A 20,199-nucleotide genomic window follows, 5' to 3' on the forward strand; every position below is an offset into this window, starting at 1 on the left:
CCACGCAGACTACACTGCCTTGACCAGACACTCACTCCCCAAGATCCTGCTTCCGCAGGTCAAGTTTGGGGAGGGGGCGTGTGGAGAGATTGTTCGCGCGCTCCGCCCCGCCGCACCCGCCGGGACGCCCTTGGACTGGGTCTCCTGAACGCGAGGCCCCGCCCCGCCCCACCCGGTTCTGGCGCCTAGGGCGCGAGCCAGACCTTGCGCCCCACCGGGTGGGGTGGGGTGGGGGTGGTCCCTGAGGGGGCGGTCCCGGAGGGACGGGCCTGCGGGGGCGGGCACGGGGCCCCGCGTGCATGCTGATGAGCTGGGCGGCCGCGTCACTCCGCACCGGCGCCGTGGCTGCGGGGCGGGCAGGAGCTGCACACCAGCCGAGTGCCTGCCGGCCCGCGCCTCCCTCGCTTCTCCGGGTCCCGAGGCCCTCCCCGCCGCCCCTGAGAGGGGGCCGCGCCCCTCTGAGGAGGATGCCGAGTGCCCCCTGCGCCCACGGCCCCGGGCAGCCCCTGCTGGTGGGGAACCCGGGAGGTAGAGGGGCGCGCTGAGAGGGCGCGGGTGGTGCTGAAGGGACAGCTCCCGGGCGCGGGCGGCAGAGCGCGCAGCTCTCCCGCAGCATCCGCCTGCAGCCCCTGCCTGCAGCTCCCGGCCCTCAGCCCCCCTCCTTCAGCACCCCAAGCCCGCAGCCCGCGGTGAGCTGGGCTGGCTCATGGTCCCCGAAGCAGCGGGCCAGGCGGAGGCTCCTGTGTCCACCGGGCCCACGGGGATGCCCCGTGGGTGAGGCAGCCCCCAGCTTCCAACCGCGTTCATGGCGGTGGCCAGGAAGATCAAAACTTTGCTGACGGTCAACATCCTGGTGTTCGTGGGCATCATCCTCTTCTCCGTGTACTGCCGCCTGCAGGACCGCTCAGAGGGGCTGGTGCAGATCGTTCGCAGTGCCGACCGCCGGGTGCGCAGCCGGCACGCCAAGGTGGGCGCGCTGGCTGAGCGCGAAGCCATCCTGCAGCGCCTTGACCACCTGGAGGAGGTAGTCTACAACCAGCTGAATGGTGAGCTGAGCCAGCGCCCCGCTCAGGACAAAGAGGCTGGGAGAGTGGGTGGGGGAAGAATTGTTTCCGGGCTTGGGACGCTGAACTGTGTCCCTGGCGCTACAACCTGCGAGGACCCCAGGGACCTGGTGGCCAACCAGGGCTAGGATCGATTTCCTGTTACTTGTGGAGTGAATCAGGTAGAAGGCAGATGGGAATACAGCCTCTGTGTAGCTGAGGATGCTGGTCTGAATGACTACGCATACACTTATGTGCCCAGAGGACACTTGAGTACCCCAACCCACCAGTACACATGAAGGGACTCCACCTTGTTCCCTGAGAAACTGAGAGAACTTCTAGAGGTTGTAGGACCTGTGTTAAGAGCAGGCAGTGCCCAGATCTAAGAGCAAGGGAGTCTGCCATGCTGCTTCAGGAGCTGTGGGGCATCAGGGCTAAGCCTGGACTCACTCCCCTCTCTTGAGGAAGAAGTGGAGAGAGGCAGGATGGCTATGCTGTCCTTCAGAGGTGTCCTTTAGATGTTGGTGGAGAAAAGTGGGCTTCCCTGGTGGCTCAGACAGTAAAGAATCTGCCTGCAATATAGGAGACCTGGGTTCAATCCCTGGGTCAGGAAGATCACCTGGAGAAGGGAATGGCAACCTACTCCAGTATTCTTGCCAGGAGAGTTCCATGGACAGAGGAGCCTGGTGGGCTACAATCCGTGGGGTTGCAAAGAGTTATGCCCCAACCACTGGAGCTGTTCAGTTCCCTATCCTGGGGATGCTCAGGGCTCAATCAACCAAGTGCTGTGGGTCAAGTATGAGGCTGTGAACCTGTGACTCATGGACAAATAGAGTCTAGGTCCTGGCAGGGGCTTGGCAGATATTAATTACCTAAATGGACCCTGAGCCATGGTGCTTGGGAACCTGGAGTCCTTGGAAGCTTCTACAGGAACTGGCTCCTGGAGGTGGGCTCCTTGTTTCATCCCAAGCGGATGTGAGTCACCCTGAGGGTCAGTGTGGGAGTCAAGGAGGGTCAGGGCCAATGTGGAGCTAGGTGGTGGGGGAAGAGGAGTACTTTTCCACATTGGGTTGCAGCAGAGCAGAATAAAGCAACTGCTGCTCCCTGGGCTTACTCTGTGCCAGTTGCAAGGAGGAAAGAGGAAAGTTTATGTTTACCCCATTAGTAGGTATTCCCCTTCTGTCCTGTGCTATTCTGGTTTCTGCACCAGCAGCCCCTGGCAATGCTCTTTAGGAAGAGTCAGTAACAGGATCCAGCAGGAGCTGTCTGGGAGCCAGCTTGCATAGACGGGGCCTGTTCCACACATCACTCAGTCCAATGTGGAGATCCTCTTGGGATTTCCTTCTGGATGCCCAGCTGGCCTTGGAGCAGCAGCTCTGAACCCGAGGCTTGGTTCCTGATGCCCGGGATACGAGAGCTGTCTGCAGCCATGCCCACCCTCTCTGGGAGAGTAGCGCATCCTCTGACTTCCCAAGTGCCTTCTCACCACCCCTGAGCTCCTGGGTTTTTGTCTGGAGGTAGTTCTGGTGGGTTGCTTGGCTTTTCTGATCTTCCCTATTCAGCTGAAACCACGAGGGGAGAAAAGTTTAGTTCAGCTGTCACTTGACCATTCCAGTGGTGATTCATCTCCAGGAAGGCAGTGTGCCCCGGTAATAGCACACAGCTTTATTGAAGTGTGTTTGCCAGGGTGTTATGGTCTGTTTTATGGGGAGAAGTGGAGGATTATATAAAAACATTGGCAGCACGTCGGGTTGTGTAACATCCTGACGGCCAGCTCAGTGCTGAGAGCCGTTCTCTCCCCTCCCCCACGTCAAGGTGAGAAGGAGCTGGGATTCTTGGAGGCAGGAAAAGCCAGGACCTTCAACCAACTGATGGGGGATGATGAAGTGTTTTGGGAAAGTGGAGTGTCATTCCCAGGCCCACCCCAGCCTCTCCCCCTCCCTTCTCCTGGCTTCTTCCTCCTCCCTCCTCTCTTCTCTCTTCCTACTCCTCTTCCCACCCCTTTCTCCTTTTTAAAATCCTTTCTCCCTCACCCCTTCACCAAATCTCTTCCTCCTATCAATTTTCCTCTCTTCTTTCTTTGCCCATCCCTTAGCCCAACTGTTCTGTCCCTCTCCAATCTCTGTTCTGTCTCTCCCACCAATCCCACTCTTTATCTTGCATACCCATCTCAGACCATGTGCCTAGCATAGCGCCTTACCCAGGGGTCATTCAGTATTTGTTTCTGGACATGACAAGAGAGCCCCAATCTAGCACTCAGCCTGGGTGGGTCCCTAAGGAGAGGACAGTGCAGGAATGGTTGACCTTTGTTCACAAGAAGCCCTTTGAGAACAGTGCTCACCCTTCAAACTGGCACAGATTCTTCTGTTAAAGGATTCTGAAAAACATCAAGGAGCGTGCTTCCCAGAGGAGGCAAGCCACAGCCTTTTACACTAGTGTCTATTGTGTTTTAGATCCAAGGAATAGGATATGGATTCCTAGGAGCTTCTACTTGATACGAATTCAGCTGAGTTTAGAAAGGAGAGGGAGAAACCCCAACAAAATTGATTTATTGCTTATATTTGCTTTGCCTTGACTGCTTCCTAGAAACACTTCTCCTGGCTTGAAGGAGCTGGTGGGGAGGAAAGATTGTCCCTGGGGAGCAGGGCCCAGAAGCAGAGCATCCTCCCCAATACCCCCCACAGCTTTTCTTTAGCTGGTCCAGTGCCCTTTACTTGAAATGTCTTGTTGACTCAGCAAAGACTTATTAATGGTGTGTGTAGATTCAAATTCACAGGACCTGGAGAAGGGTGGGGGTGGATTTTCTTTAAGGAAATTCAGTGTAGTCACATGCTGTATGTACATAAGAGTTTGCTTCTAAGTTTAGTGCTCAAGGCAAGAAAAAATGTTTATAGGCAAAAATTATCCTTCCAAATATCTTAAACTGCACATCAAGTACAGCATCCCTGGTTTCATGCCTGCAACTGGCACAGTGAGTCTTATGAAGGTGGAATTGGAGAACCTCTAAGCTCAGTGGGCTTCCCTGGTGGCTCAGGCAGTAAAGAGTCTGCTTGCAATTCAGATGGCCTGGATTCAATCCCTGGGTTGAGAAGATCCCTGGAAAAGGGAATGGCTACCCGCTCCAGTATTCTTGCCTGGAGAATTCTATGGACAGTGGAGCCTGGTGGGCTACAGTCCATAGGGTTGCAAAGAGTCAGACAGGACTGAGCAACCAACTTTCAATTTCACTTTAAGCTCAATGAGAAGGGAGGGGAAATCCCATTCAGTTGGTCATACGTTCAAGCCCTTCTGCCTTCTATGACCCCTTAGGAGCAGAGGCTGAATTCGAGCTGGGGATGGGAGGGGGAGGTTTCCATTTGGGTTGGTTGGCTGCTTTTTAAAATTCAGACAACATGCGTGTTAATTCCCTCTAACTTGACCCTCTAACCAGCCCAAGTCCCTCACAATCAGAGGTCAAAACCATGTATCCTCTGTACAGATGGAAAAGCTGAGGGCCGGCGAGACAGCAGGGTTTGCTCAAGGTTGTTTAGGAAGTTAGCTGTGGCGGCTGCTAGAAGCATACTTGCTTTAGAATGATCTACATTTCTTAATTTATCAAAAATTCAAGTTAAAATAACAGAAGGTCCAGTTGTGGTCTATCGGGTAATGGCCTTGTACATCTCAGGTGGGGCCCGCCTCCCACCAGCTGTGCCAACACCACTTCCCCTCCATTGGGAAGAGGTACTTGCTGGCCCTGCTCTCTCAAATTAAAGAAATTCACATAAGACTGGTACTGGGTTTTGCCATAATTGTGCATCACACCTGTTCTATTGTTCATCTGAGGGTGGGAATTTTTGTCTGTTTTATTCACAGTTCTAATGCCAAGGGTCTTGGGTGGTACCTTGCACACAGTTCATGCTCCAGAAATATTTGTTGGATGAGACAGTGAGTGGATCTTTCTCTAAACGATTGATTGTTTTTGTTTAGAATAAGTTTATGTAAAAAGACATTTGCAAATCACCACTGTACTCGTAAGCAGGAGGGGACTAGGCGAATGAATGTAATGAAAACAAAATCATGCTCTTTAATTCCAGCATGACAGGGCTGTCAGCAGAGGCTCTGAGCCAGAAACCTGCCCTCTCTTTGTTAGAAGGGAGATTCTCAAGTGTGGGGGATATATTGACATGAAACCAAGATTTTCTCCTTGAAGAAATCAGGGGATTGAGACAGGCTTTAAGAGGGGATAAGTCTCACGGTGTGAGTCAATGTTATTTAACGCTGTGTTCGTTTTCAGCCAACAACCCTGTCCCACGTGCTGGTCCTCCCGGGATTCTGACTGCACACTTTGGGAAGCCCGGGTCTGTAGCAGAGTATTGCTTAAGGGGATGTGATGGGGGGTGAAGTGGGTGGAAAGAGTGGGGAAGTGGCTGTCAGGTTGCCAAGGGGCACTTGTCTCCGAGGCTCCATCCACTGGAGGGGGCCCAGATCAGGAAGCTGAAATCCTAACAATAGTCTGAGCACCATGAGTGATGTTTTTGTTTTTTTAAGTCTTTATTGAATTTGTTACAATATTGCTTCTGTTTTTACCTTCTGCTTTTTTGGCCATGAGGTGTGGAGGGGGTTGTTTGACTTGAATCGCTTTTTCTGTTCTCCTCCATTGGATCTCAGCTCCCCCACCAGGGATTGAGCCCACAGCCCCTGCATTCAAAGTCTTCACTACTGAACTGACAGGGAAGTCCCCACCCTGAGTTTTAGTAATCGAAGAATTTTGGAGTTGAGACCAGGAGGTGCCTGGAGAGAGGCGAGAAGGAGGCAGATGGAGAGAATGCCAGGAGGTCACCCTGTGTTTGCCTTGGCCCCTCGGGCTGCAGGGGGAGCAAACCCCTCCGTGTGGAACTTTCCTGCACTGTGGTGGTTGCTTTGGTGGTAGGCAGGTGTCACAGCTGAGAAGCTGAATTTGGAGAGGTATCCAAACAGTCCCCACCTGGCGTGGGAATTCAAATATCACATGGGAGCACAAGCCATGTGAGGACAGCAAGTGCCTCAAACCTGGCATGGGGTGGATGCCCGATCAGTGCCCTTCCAGTGACCAAAGGATGAATGCCCCAGGTGGGTGGAGCCTGCAGAAGAGCCTGGTGGAGGGGGGCGGGGTGGGTGTCTGAGAGGGGCCTGGAAGGTTCCTGGGGACGGCGAGGGGCTGGCTGCCCCTCTGGACCACTCCTCACCTCTGTGGTATGCCTGTCCCAGTCTGCCCACTCCTGAGAGCCCGTGTGCATAGAAGGTGCTGACTTCTCAAGAAGGGTTTTCAAGCCCTTTGCTATGCACGAGCAGCTCCGTTTTGAAGATGCCTAAGATATTCCACTTGCAGGGCATGTGTGTTTCATCGGAAAGATTTCCCTAGTCATTGTGAATTTTAATTCTAGAAGTAGCTCCCCGCTGGTTCCTGGGCCCTTCCAGCTAGAGTTCATCAATCTCCTCCATCTTCCTTGAATCTGCTTTATGAGTTAAAACGTCCTGCATTGCTGATCCCAGCAGTCAAAGCCACCGTGGCCGGAGAAATAGTTGCCATTCGTTCAGGATTTAATCACGGGTCCTGGCAGGTCTTGCTTCAGAATGGCAGCAATTAATTGGTTGGCCACTTCCTCCCCCAACCCCCACCCCCACCCCAAGTCATTAATTGGCTGGCCTCTCCCCCTGCATCTGTCTCACATCCCCCACAGTTGTTGATTTACTACAGAAAGTGAAAAAATAGTTGGTGCTCCCAACCAGAGCCCAGGCTTTTGCACAACCACAGCCAGCGAGGGGGCTTTTGACACGAATGGCTTTTTCCATTCTCCTACATGGGAGCCGCCTGCAATTACATTTCACTCACCCTGAGAAGATTAACAGCATGTTGGTTTTGTTTTTTTTCCCCTTCTTTGCCTGTGCTCCTCTGCCTGCTGGTCTGCCTGTGACCCCATCCAACCACCCATATCAGAACAGCCGAAGCCACTTATGGTCACAGAGGTTAGCGCTGTGCAGTCCTGGGCCTTGGCATCTGGGGCGATGAGAGGTAGGGGTGCTTCACCCTGAGATAAACACCCCTCACGCAATTCCCCTGGGAGGAGCAGACCTCACTCTGGAGGGGCTGGCTCTATCCAGAGACTCTGCAGATCCAGCCGGGGCCCCACTTCTAGGAATAACTCAGGCCAACCGTGACCCTCACCTTGGGAGCCTGCCAGGGCTGAGTGATTGCATTTACAATTCAGCTCAGCAATTTGCATATTTCAGAGGTTCGGCACTATTTTCTGAAAGGACAGTTTATCCTTCGTTGGCTGATAACTTGACAAAAATAAGTCTCTATTCACTTCCATATCCCATGTCCTACTGGGGGCATTACTGCCTGGGATCCAGCTCTTGGAACAGCTTTTCTGCTCTTTGGTCAGCTTTTCTGTTCTGCTCTCAAAAAGCACAGGTACCCTTGAAGGGAGGATAGCCAGGTGTCAAAAGAGGGATGGGGAGAGGCTGATTCATGGTGAGATGGGTCCTTGGAAACTGCTCTGCAGGCTGAAGCTTCTCATTTTCTGGAATGAAGGCAGTATCTTCTTTATCCTTATCATTCACCCCTCCTATGTTCCTGATGCTGAGTCAGGGTGTAGGAGCGAAGGAGATGCAGGTCCCTGCCTCTCAGGGCTGACGTCCTAGGAGGGAGGCAGGTGAGCAACGAGTGCTGTGAACAGGGCAACTCCAGACAGAAAGGAAGCCACCAAGAGGAAGAGTGATGGAGAGTGGGTGGGTGGGACGGGGTCTCACTTTAGATGGGGTGTGGCTTGAATAGCATTTCCCCAGATTCGTGTCCTCAGAATGTAACCCTGTTTGCAGACGTACGCAGATGAGGTTGTACTGGAGTAAGGTGGGCCCTGATCCAGTGATTTATAAGGACAATATTGTCCTTATGAGACCAAGAGGGACGCAGACATAGAAGATAGAAGGCAGAGACGGAGACTGGGGTGATGCGTCTACAAGCCAAGGACTCCGAGGATGCCAGCAACTCCAGAGGCTGGAATAGGCAGGAAGGACCCTTTCCTGGAGCCTCCAAAGGGAGTGTAACCATGATGCCCTGAGTTCTGACCACCAGAGGACCACAGTGGCTGTGTGTGCTGGGAGACTGACACCAAGGGTGGGTGGGGAGCTCCTCTATGATGATCGAACTCAGATGTGAGTGAGCTGTGAGGGGATCGGGGAAGGGCATCGGGGCAGGGGCCAGCCCCACGTGAGTGGTGCTGTGCTTCATCACTCAGTCCAACTCTTTGCGACCTCATGGATTATAGCCCGCCAGGCTCCTCTGTCCATGGGGATTCTCCAGGCAAGGACACTGGAGTGGGTTGCCATGCCCTCCTCCAGGGGATCTTCCCAACCTACGTGAGTGCTATGAAGGAGGAGAGTGGTGTGTGGCTATCAGGAGAACGCTTGGACTTCATCTGCGACCATGGAAGTCTGTGCCTCTGTCTAGCTGGTTGGATTTATAAAGCACATTTGAGATCTCACTCAGATCTGAGGGACCGAAATGACAGCAGTGACAACACACAGTCTCTCCAGCCACCTGAGGGACAGGACAGTCTTGATTCTGGCCTGCTCAGCCTGTGGCCTGCCTTGGGGTCCCTAGTCAGGGCTTCTCAACATGTTGCTGTTGACATCTGGGCCAGGTAATCTTTGCACACGGTGGTACGGTGCTGGTAAGCTGTTGAGCAGCATCTCTGGCCTCCACCCACTGGACACCAGCAGTTCTCTCTGCTCCCACCTCCAGCTGCGGCATGAGACATTGTCAAGTGTCCCCTGGGGGCCAGAAAACTCCCGTGGAGATCCCTGCCTTCTGTCTAGAACATAGGGGTTGACTGGCTGGGTTCATACCTGGCTCCACATCTCAGCAAGTCAGTCACCCCCCTCTAGTCTCAGTTTTCTCATCTGTAAAGTGGGGATGATGGAAACACCAACCTCAGCAGAACCTTGTAGAGGCAAAAAGAATTGGCTTGAGTGAAGGGAGTCATCCTTGTGTCCAGTGAGATGGCTAACCCATACTGATCAAAGTTCGGGATCCTGCTGGGCACAGGAAGAGTGCCATCCTGAAGGCTGTCCCCCATGCATCCTCTTTGACCTTGCTGACTATACCAAGACAGTCTCAATTCAATGGCAACGTGCCTCTTGCATGCTCTGAACTTGCCTATCTACCTTTAGAGCCACCCCCAGGCTCAGCATCCTTGGCTGGCTGTGTATCCAGCTAGACTTTAATAGCCAAATGCTGTTTCATTTTTTACTGATTAACATTTTGGGCAAAGGATAGAGGTCTCCTATCTTGCGTATCAATACCTCACTTATTTAAGAAGCAAATTCACTTAATTCAAAAGTGCATCAGTTTAAAGCAGGCTATTAAGTAACATGAATCGAGTGGTTTACAGAGACATGGATACTGCAGGAAGGCTGGAGGAAAGACCAGTGTGAGGTTGCTGTCATGGATGGCCCTCGAGGCTCCTTGCTGTAGCACCTGGTCTTAGAAAGTGGTCTCCCCTAGGGTTGTGGATTGATGGCCTCAGAATTGATGAAGGGAGATGCTGGACTCTGGATCTGTGCTCTTTCCAAGGCTTTCTGAAGCTCTGAGTCTGATAAAACATAAATAAAAATAAAATAACCCACTTGTGCAGATGTAGCCCTGACTCCTGGGTCTTGAGAAGGAGGCAGCAGCATTGAACACACCCCAGGCCACTCCCCAGCACCCCTCGCCCTGCCTCGCTTCGCGGGGGTGGTCCACCTTGGCAGGCAATCCTGCCATACACGTCTGGCCTGGCTCAGGCAGCGACCTTCGACCTTCCGGTCCTCCAGAGAGGGGCTTTGCTCAGAAGCCTCAGCTGTTGGGTTTTATTTTTAAGTAAATGAGCCCAAGTGCAATGGCTCTTAATATGCTGCCCCAGGCCTAGCAGTGTGCCAGAGAAATAAGATCTACAGGTGCCTGGCCTATGATGGGTCCTGGCCCCGGTAGCTGCTCCAGTAGCCTCCTGGATGGCTCCTCCCTGGGTTTTCCACCCTGGTTAGAAGTGAGGCTTGGCTTCAAGGCTAGAGGGGCAGTGTGTGCCCAGAGCCAGACACAGGGCTGGTACAGGGGGACAGTGGCTGGGACGAGGGGAAGTCCTAATTGTCCCAATTGTGTGTGGACTGACTTGCCAGACAGGACCTCCTGGAGGTTGAGAGGCTCAGGTCGCAGCTGGTTCATGAGCCTCTAAGTATATTTCTTTAAAAATGGAAGAAATCTCAACAGGAAGTTACCAAAATAGTCATATATTGTAGACATTTTTATGTAACGAGTTAATGCTTTTGACACTGGAGTGCAATGTAGTTGTGCTGTTCACAGAAAGATCATGGAATTTGTAGAAATACTGGTTCTTGCAGATGTCCTGGTCCGAGAACACAGCGTGTTTAGAGGTGTGTGATGAAAGCCTTCTTCTCAGGCTCCTGCAGGTCAAAGGCTGACACGGGTCTCCTGGGGAGGGTGCCCTGTGGAGGCTTTTCCTGCCTGTTTCCTTGCCTTTCCTGGGGTTCAGCACCCATATCCTGCATCCATATCTGGCCTCCATCTCCGAATCCAGCAGTGTTTCGCCTTTTTGTGCCATTCCCCCAAAGTCACATCCCAACCCCCACTCTCCTCTTCGCCTCCCTCTTCTACCTTTAAGCGTCCTTATGATCACAGGGGCCCACTGGATAATCCAGCTCAAATTCAGCTGATGAACACCTTTAATTTTCTCTGCCATGTTAACCTAACATATTCCCAGGTTCTGGGGGCTGGGATGTGAACAGCTTTGGGGTCCATGATTCTGCTGATCGCAGTGAGCAAACTGAACAGACTACTGAACATGAATACATGGTAGGGGGCAAAATAAGGCAGAAGGATGAAGTGTCAGGGGAGAGGCACTGGCATCTCCATCCAGTGTCCGGAGAAGGCCCCAAGAAGGGAGTGACTTTTAAGTGAAGTCTGAAAGTAAGGATGGGGATGTGACCTGCAGAGATCTGAAGGAGGGAGCTCCAGGCCCAGCAAGTGCAAGAGTCCTGAGGCACAGTGCATGCTGGAGGGTTGGCTAGAATATTGGTCAGGGAGTCCGTGCTGGAGACTCACACTGGGAGCTGTATGAGTGCTCCAGCTGCTTTAACCAGGTATCACACTTGGAGGGCTTAAACCACGGAAATTCATTGTCTCACAATTCTGAAGGCTTGAAAACCAAGATCAAGGTGCTGGCATGGCTGGTTTCTGATGAGGCCTCCCTCCTGGCTTGCGGACAGCTTCTTCTGTGTGCCTGAGCATTCCTGGTGTCTCTCCCTCTGTAAGGCCACAGTCCTATTAGTTTAGGGTCCCCCGGTGACCTCATTTAATCTTAATCACCCCCCTAAGGCCCCTCTCCAGATACAGTCACATTGAAGTTAGGTCTTCAACATACAACCTTTTTTTTAAAAAAGTATTTATTTATTTGACTGCATGGGGTCTTAGTTGTGACACGCAGGATCTTTTGTTGCAGTACACGGACTCTCCAGTTGGGGCACATGCGTTCCAGAGTGTGCAAGCTCAGTAGTTGTGCCATGCAGCCTTAGTTGCTCCTTGGTATGTGGGACCTTAGTTTCCTGATCAGGGATCAAACTTATGTCCCCTGCATTGCAAGGTGGATTCTTAACCACTGGACCACCAGGGAAGTCCCCTCAATGCACAGCTTTTAGAGGACATAGTTGAGCCCATAGCAGGAGTTACCCACATGCAGATGCTATCGAAACCCACATAGCTTTATGGTCTCACCCAGACCAGGGAGTGAGTGCAGGGGAAGAGACAGGTTGGCCGAGCTGGGACAGTCTACCAGGAGATGAGGAGTAGCCAGAAGAGAGGTGAGGCAGGCCAGTGTCTGATCCTGGGCATCAAGGGGACCAGCACCGCTGAGTACTTTGATGGGTCACACTCCATGAGCACTGAGGGCTGACTGCTGCTCCAAGGGTGGGGGTGACCTGGACAAAGGCAGCTTAGATGAGGGTTGGGGGTGAAGTTGGAAGCGGCAGACATGGGGCCTTTCTGCAAAGCACTGTGGATTTGGGGGCTGGATGACTATTGGTGGTTGGACCCCCATGCAACATGGGACATGGAGAAGTACTGTCAAATTTCCCCTGGGGGCATCTCCTCCCCCAATTGAGAACCAGTCCTGTGAAGGAGGATGAGATGAAGGTCTGTCCTGGAGAGGGAGATGGGGCAGACAGAGGGTGTTATTTCCAAGATAAGAATTAGCTGAGAGGGGAGGATTGGGTGCCAGAACCCATCCTGGAGCCCATGAGAGGGTGGCACCCCAGCTCAGGAGCTGGGGCCTGTCCAGCACCTCGGACAGCTCCTCCTGCTCCTGCTTCTGAGGTAGAGGGACAGTAAGTGAGCTAGCCAGGTGGGGTGGAAGCTGGGGTACTCTCTTTTTTTCCATTTTCTCAGAGAGGCAGCAAATAAAGTTATCAGTTGAGGTTTCGATCCTGAGCTGGAAAGATCCCCTGGAGAAGGGCATGGCAACCCACTCCAGTATTCTTGCTTGGAGAATCCCATGGACAAAAGAGCCTGGCGGACTCTGGTCCATAGGGTCGCAAAGAGTCGGACACGACTGAAGTGGCTTAGCACACATGTACTATTAAATGGGTTTTTAAAAAGAAAGCATATGTCTGGTTTTGTATTACCTACATCCTATTTCAGAATAGGGGCCACTACAGATGTGTGTTGTGAATAGGAACACTGAGTTGGTGGGGCTGAGAACCCCTGGTCTGTAAGGTGGGACCCCCTCACAGGGCAGGTAGGAGCCTGGGAGAGGCTGCTAAAGGCCTAAGGGGCTGCAAGGGCCTGGGCAGAGAGGGGCCTTGTCACCTCCCAGCCGCGAGGGGAGCTGATCTCCTCCCCCCATTCCCCTCAAGAGTGGTGCATCCCCAGGCCTTTTCTGGAGAGCAGGGGGAAAGTTTAGGAAAGATCCGTCTGGCTCCAAAGGCAGTGGGCACTGGCGGGGGGCTGCCTGGCCCGCTGTGCCTCCTCCGGGATTCTCATCTTGGACGCCCCTTCCTCTCTGGCACTGCCACCCCCACCGTCCTTCGCCTCCACCCTGTAGATGTTGCCACCTCTTGGAGAGCATTCTCAGGTGAAGGGCTGCTCTCCTTCCCACACCCTGAGCCCTGCTTCCCAGCCTTCACGTTTCTGGGGGAGACCCCAGGACAAAGGTTGCTCACAGCTCCAGAGTTGAGTCCCAGCCATTGGTTGGCATCATTCTGAGATGTTTCGCACTCACCTGATGGTAACAATAACCAAGGTGGATGCACCATGCTATGCGCTCGAGGTCTGTGACCATGTTTGGTGCTCACAACAGCCTGTGCAGGAGATAATCTATCTTCAATTCGCTGATGCGACCATGGCCAAGCAAGGTCAGCCCCCACTGGCAGCAGTGGGACTGGGACCCAGGCACACTGGTGCCAGGGTCCCTGCCCTGCCCTGCCTCCCCGACGATGAGCTGGAAGACATCAACTTAGTGAGCTCGGTGGTGAGGACTGATACCTCCTGCTCGAGCAAAAAGGACTACTTTTACTTTTAACAGAATAGTTAAGTCAAATCGGTTCTATGTGCAGCCCCCATCTGAAACCCAGCAAGCTTCAATTTTATTCCAGAGAAAGACAATAACGGAAAGTGCCTGGGACTATTTTCACACTATTTGAGCATATTGTGGAAAATGTGTTAATATTCTGTGTGCTTGAGCACTTTGCAGTGGACACAGGGAAGCAAACAAGCTTATATCTTCCTTGATGGGGGCAGAGCCTTGCAGCTGCAATGTGACTGCGGAGTCAAAACACCCAGGTGAGCAGCCCTGCTCCCTGCAGCCTTGTGCAGGTTCCTTCACAGCCTTGCTCAGTTTCCTCACCTGTACAATGGGATGAAATAGTAATTATCTCTTGGTTTTATTCTAAGAAGTAAGTGGAGGAAGCATGTAAGCTCGTGGGGGTAATGCCTGGCATGTGGTTCTGGCTCAGATGACCTGGTTCAGCACCAGCTCTGGTTTCTGCTTGTCCACAGTTTCTCTGACCTCCCCTCATCCAACTCCACCAGGCCTGTGATTCTGTTTCTTATGCAGCCCCACCCCTGCAGAAAAACATAATGCTCCAAGATGTCCACGGGAGGTTGAAGAAGGGGAATCAGGGAGATAGCTTAATCCAATTAATACTTTACTCACAGAACACGATCTGCTGTGCAGAGCACAGGAGGGTGTGCCCAAAGCTCGGAGGTTGGGTGGGTGCTTTCCTCTGAGAATTTACAGTGAGGTGGGAAAGAGGCAGCCAACTGGCATTCTCTGTCCTCTAAGGCACTGAGTATCAGCAACAAAAGGGAGCACTGTGTTGATGGGTTGTGTTGAAGGTTAGGAGGCTTTCATGGATGAGGAGGAGTTTGGAGCTGCACACTGGAGTTGGATGGACCTGGGTCCAAACCCCAACTGGATGACCATGTCAGGCCAGTTCTCCTTGCTGAGCTGTGCTTTTCCCATCTGTGAAATGGGAAACATGATCACCCTTCCATGATAGGATTTTGAGGAGATTAGACAAGGTGATGCATGTGAAAGTGCCTGACACATAGTGACTCCTCAGAAATGTAAGCAAAGACAATGGAAGGAAAAGAATTGAAATGGGGCAGAGTTTGAACAGATAGGGTAGCATGATGCCTGATACATAACATTTTCTCAATAAATATTTGTTCCCCGGATGGGTGGGTGAATTGATGGATGGGTGGAGGGAGGGAGGAAGGAAGGATGCTTGAATGGATGAGTGGATGCGTGGGGAGGTGGATGGATGATGGATGACAGTCAGGCGGATCTTCACAAACCCACTGGACAGTGGGCCTATGACTCTCGCATCTTGTTGGCTGTTGGGATGGAGTGAGTGTATTTTCCATGAGAGAAGGATGTGAATTTGGGGAGCTGGGGTGAAATGCAATGGACTGAATGTCTGTGTTCCCCGCATTCCTATGTTGGAGCCCTAACCCTGGTGGGGCCTCTGGGATGTGATTAGGGTTAGGTGAGGTCATGAGGGCAGCCCCTGTGATGGGATCACTGGCCTCCTAAGAAGAGGAGGATGGGAATCTCATGGTCTGTGCACGCACACACCAAGGAAGGGCCCTGAGGACGCAGCAGGAAGGCTGCCCTCTGCAAGCTAAGGAGAGGGTTCTCATCAGGAACCAAACTGCTGCTTTGATCTGGACTTCTTGCCTCCAAAGCCATAAGAAATGTCTGCTGTTTGGCCCCCTGTTGGTGGTACTTGTTATGCAGCTTAAGCTGACTGAGCTGGGGGGCCACACTGGGATGGGGGCACCCTGCCTTTTCGAGGTCAACATAAACTCTCATGCTTATCCACCATTCTTTGTCTGGAAGGTCACTGTCTCCAGGACAGAGCTCAGGGGCAGTACTCCTGGTCCCCATTCTGTTTCCTTCCCTTGGGGGCCTGCGGTGGCCCCTTCATTCATGCATTCATTCCTTCCTTCATTCATAAGCACCTACTATGCACAAAGTCCTGGGGCTCTGGCCTGAGCATGGCAGGCAGCAACTGCCCTGGAGGGCAGCAAGCAGGCCAGGGTGAGGCTGAGCCCTGTCCCCAGTGGGGCTGGGGGCACTGAGTCAGCCTCACTCTCTGTGGCACCCAAGCTCTCGGCTCCCTAAGGACCTGAGTGTAGCCTCCGAGGTCTCCTTCTGCCTGTGACCCCCCAGAGCTGGGCTGGTCCGGGGGACAAGCATTTCCTGGGAGACTCTGCCATCAGGACTGGAGTCTGATGCCATGGGCATGGGGGTGTCAGGCCCTGGCCACCCTGACAGTCTCGGGAGGCTTTAATCAGAACCAGGTGACCTTGAAGTGACAGGACACCCAAACATTCCCCCATTACTGCTCCCCAGTAGCAACCAGACCCAAATCCGGGGACATATTCCTGCACAGAGCTGACAGAGGGACGTTCCACGGCCCCACGTACTTAACAAAGTGAAGGAGCCAGGAAATCCATTTTGCCAGATATTTCCAGTCATTCCTTATCTCCCTTGCTTTGGACCCATAAATATTCATATTAGTTGAACACAAGTACTATGTGTGAAGATTTATCAAATATTATATTAGTCTCAGTGAGAATATATTTTACAGGTACTGCCGTGTCCTGCGAAATCTTCATGACTTCATAGTTGCAGAAGGGCAGTCAGTCTTCCCGCTATTGACAATATGTTATTGGTTTGGGTCCCCAGGGAATCTTAAAAGACCTGTCTGTAATGAAATTACCCGTTGTGTTTGGAGAGAGTGGATAAAACGGAAGCTGGGAGGGACGTTATCTTCAAAGGCAAACCAGGGGCTCTTGCTTTTATCTCTGCTTTGTAATCATTAAAATTAATAGCCAAGCACATAAAATTAGCCTAAATTCTCACTGGGGAAGAGAGAGGGAAGCTGGGGTGGTGGGATGTTTGGCTTGCCATCATTGCCACCCCTCAACCCCCAAACCCATGCTCCGTGAAGTCTCTGGTCAAGGTCATGGGCACATGGAGGACTGTCAGGAGTCTGGTGGGTGATTAGTGGGTCATGGCGGGTAGGATGTGTTTCTCCACTGCAAACTGTGGAGTCCCACTTTCTGGGTGATGCTAGGAGAGGAGACTGATGGTGTCTTTTTTTTTGTTCTGGCTGCACTGGGTCTTTGCAACGCCTGGGCTTCTCTAGCTGTTGTGTGTGGGTTTAATCACCCCACGGCATGGGGGAATCTTAGTTCCCCACCTAGGGATTTAATCTGTGTCCCCTGCAGAGGAAGGTTGATTCTTAACCACTGGACCACCAGCGAAATCCCCTGATACCTCTTTGATCCCAGGGGAGTGTAAGGACCCACCACCTGGCACCACCCATCTGGAGTCTGTCTGTTCTTCTCGAGCATCCCAGTGTGTTTGCTGTGTGCTGATCATCTTCAGAAAGCATGGATTCATGGTCTCATTGGAGGCCTGGAAGGGTAAATTTTGCATCTCCTCCTCCAGGTTCATGGGGGTGAGGGGCTGGGAGGAGGAAGGTCTTTAGTAGAGCCCCTCCTTACCATACCTGTTCAAGGCCTGTGGGTCCCCAGGCCACCCAGAGGCTATGTGCCCCTCACAGGGGCCCATCTGGCCCTCTGACTTCCTCCCCTCTGTGTCCCTAAGTTCCCCATGTTCAGAGCATCCTCAGGGAAAAAAGCAAGTCCTGGACTCAGTCATCTTTCAGATCCCTTCTGTTCTTCCCTTTTGTCCTAGTAATTTCTTCCCATCTTGTCAGATATTTACTGCTTTTTCGCAATTGATCTTGCTACTTGGTTTTAAATCTAACATTCTTAGGTGGTTTTAGGGCGCAAGTTGGCCTGACTGGCCTGGCCTGGCCCTGTGGGTCCCCTACTGATGGAGTCCCCTTATCTGGGCTGCCAGCTGCCGTGTGTCTCCAGAGGTGTCCTGCCCGACTTTCTGGTGAGGACAGCCTCTGACTTCCTGAAGGTGTCTCCATCCGACCTCTTCCTCTCAGATTATCTTGTGACCGGCAGCCTCTTCATTTGGGCGGCTTCCTCTCCTGGAATATTGGCTTAAGTCGCCGTGACAGATGGAAATCAGTGACTCAAAGACAAGCTGGAAGCTTGAAAGCCACGCTTCCTTCCAAGTTGAAAAATCACAGCCGCCCACATAGCCCAGGTTTCTGTGCTGGAAGGAGTGGGTTGGCCAAGTGTGAAATGACTTTGCTGGGGGAGAGGAAGGTTGGAGGAGCTCCTCTGGAGCTGGTGGCTTCGTCTGCGTACCTGTAAGGCTCTTGGCCCGGGATGGGCAGCCAAGTCCTTCTTGGGTGGGAGTCCACTGGGGAAGGTGGCCTGGTCTTTCTCGTTGTGGTGTCCTCTTATTCCTAACATGGACCCCCTTACTTCTCTGGGTGGAGAATTCAGAGTTCTGACAAAACCCTGATTGATATGACGTAACTGCACTATGCTTTGTTTTTCTTATGGAACACGAAATCCAGAGGATGATAGACATCCTCAAGAGCCCAATCCCATTTAAGTTCCAGCCCCCACCTTTCTCTTGTGTGAGTCTACTTCATGGTCATACAATGGCTGCTTGGACCCCAGGCATTGAGTCCTCATTCCAGGTAGGAGAAAGGGGGGAAAGAATGTAGATAAAAGGCAAAAAACAAAAACAGATCCCACATATACTAGCTGAGTCTGTGCCTTTTAGACACATTTCCCAGAAATTCCACCCAGAAAATTCCATTTAAATCTTAATGACCAGATCTTGGGCATGTGCCACTTCTAGCTGCAAGGTCAGCCCAAGGAGGTGAGCGCTTTAGCTTTTTTTTTTTTACTATCCAAAACAAATTGTGGTTCTACTAATAAAAAGGATGGAGAGAGTAGATGCTAGCCGAGCAACCATGGGGTCTGCCGCTGGCCTTTTTCTTACAATTCCCCCCCTCCTCCCCCTCCCCCTTCACCATTGTATGAGTTTCCTGGGGCTGCTACATAACAAATGACCACAAACAGGGTAGCTGTAAACATCCAGAATTTATCCTTTCCCTGTCCTAGAGGCCAGAAGTCTGAAATCAAAGTGTTGGCAGGTTGAATCCTCCTGGAGGCGCTGAGGCAGAATCTGTTCCAGGCCTCTCTTCAGCTTCTCTTGGCTCCTGGCAGTCCTGGCTCCCTGGCGATCCTTGGCTTGTAGGCACTTCACTCAGATCTCTGTCTCCCTCCTCATGTGGCTTCTCCTTCTGTGTCTCTCTGAACTGTAAGGACGCTCATCGTTGGATTTAGGACCCACCTCATCCAGATGACTTCACCTAGAGTCCTTAGCTTAGTTAACATCTGCAAAGACCCTGTTTCTGAATAAGGCCATGGTCACAGGTCACATGTGCAGGGCTTTGGGGCCACCATTCAACCCACCACCCTTGTCCATTCACCTAAACCAAGGGCACAAGCTCTTGACTCCTCAAGGCGCTGTGCAGAACCCGCAGTGAGGCGGGGGCTGCAGCCCTGCCTATGGAGGGGTGGGGCCCTAGGCTGCAGCCTGTGAAGAAGCAGACCTAGGAAGCCATCCTGCTGGATCCTTCCAGAGGAAGGCTTCTCACAAGACCTGCTTGCACTGATTTCTACGAACACCACGTGGGGACTTGGCGTGCCTCTGGGACTTGATCCCCATGCTGGGCCCTTCTTCCTGTTGGCTGCTCGCTCCCCTGCAGGGTCTGGGCCGTCTGCTGAAGGTCAGTGCCCAAGTTTCCTGAGGTGTACCCAGCCTCTGGGCACCCCAGAACCCAGGCTCCTGCATTCTAGCTGGCTACCCTGGGGTTCTGAGGTACCCAGTGGCTGGAGCATCCCTCTGGACTCCAGGGTCAGGGTACCGGGACAGCTGGCCTCCAGGCCTGGCCCTGCCTCCACCTGGCTCCTGTGGCTTCTCAGCAGATGCCTTTACCCCTCTCTCCCCGAACTTCTACATCTGATGGTCTGTGCCCCCACCATCCCTAGGGCACTGTGGTTCACATGCGCCGACTGTAGACAAAAGTTGTTGGACTGTCCAGCCCAGGGCTCCTGGGAAGGACTGGTGAGAGCAGACCATTCCAAGATCCCAGTTCTGGGGGCCTCCCCACCCCCATGAGACTGCACTTCAGCAGGCAGGTCTCCACCCAGCTCTCTGCTGGGTCCCTTGCCCCATCCTGAGGATGTCAGGATGTGAGGCCTGGGGCAGAGGAGCGAGGAAGGGACCACCCAGGATATGAACATCTGAAGCTGTTACAGTGGCTTCTTCTGTCCTGTGCATCTCTCCACTGCTGCTGTGACAACTCATGGGCTGGGAGTTGCTTAAAACCACACAGATATTTTTCTCTCACGGTTACAGAGGTCAGGAGCCTAAGATGGGTTTCCCTGGGCTAAGATCGGGGTGTGGGCAGGGCCACACTCTCTGAAGGCTCCAGGGGGCTCCTTCCCAGACTCTCCCAGAGGCCCAGGTGTCCCTTCCTTTGTGCCTTCACTGCCGGCCCAGGCTCCATGCCACAGGCCTCCTCTCTGTGTCAGATTTCCCTGCCCTCTCCTTTCAAGGACACTGGTGATGGCATTTGGGGCCCTCCTGGGTAACCCATCTATCTCTCATCTCAAGGGTAATACCTTAAT

General features: G+C 52.8%; 1 protein-coding gene across 2 annotated transcripts in view; it reads left to right on the forward strand.

Annotated features, from left to right (window-relative positions):
• Positions 1–329: 329 nt before the first annotated feature.
• GALNT9 (polypeptide N-acetylgalactosaminyltransferase 9) overlaps positions 330–20,199 on the forward strand; it is a 114,943-nt gene continuing 95,073 nt past the window's right edge. Inside the window, exon 1 of one of the 2 annotated variants that reach the window (XM_005217645.5) lies at positions 330–1,046. In XM_005217645.5, coding sequence (XP_005217702.1) covers positions 806–1,046 — 241 coding nt within the window. In that variant the 5' untranslated portion in view covers positions 330–805. The remainder of the gene's footprint in view (positions 1,047–20,199) is intronic. The other variant, NM_001083641.1, reaches the window with a different exon arrangement.

Source organism: Bos taurus, chromosome 17 (assembly GCF_002263795.3).
Source record: "Bos taurus isolate L1 Dominette 01449 registration number 42190680 breed Hereford chromosome 17, ARS-UCD2.0, whole genome shotgun sequence".
In the NCBI taxonomy this organism is placed as follows: domain Eukaryota; kingdom Metazoa; phylum Chordata; class Mammalia; order Artiodactyla; family Bovidae; genus Bos; species Bos taurus.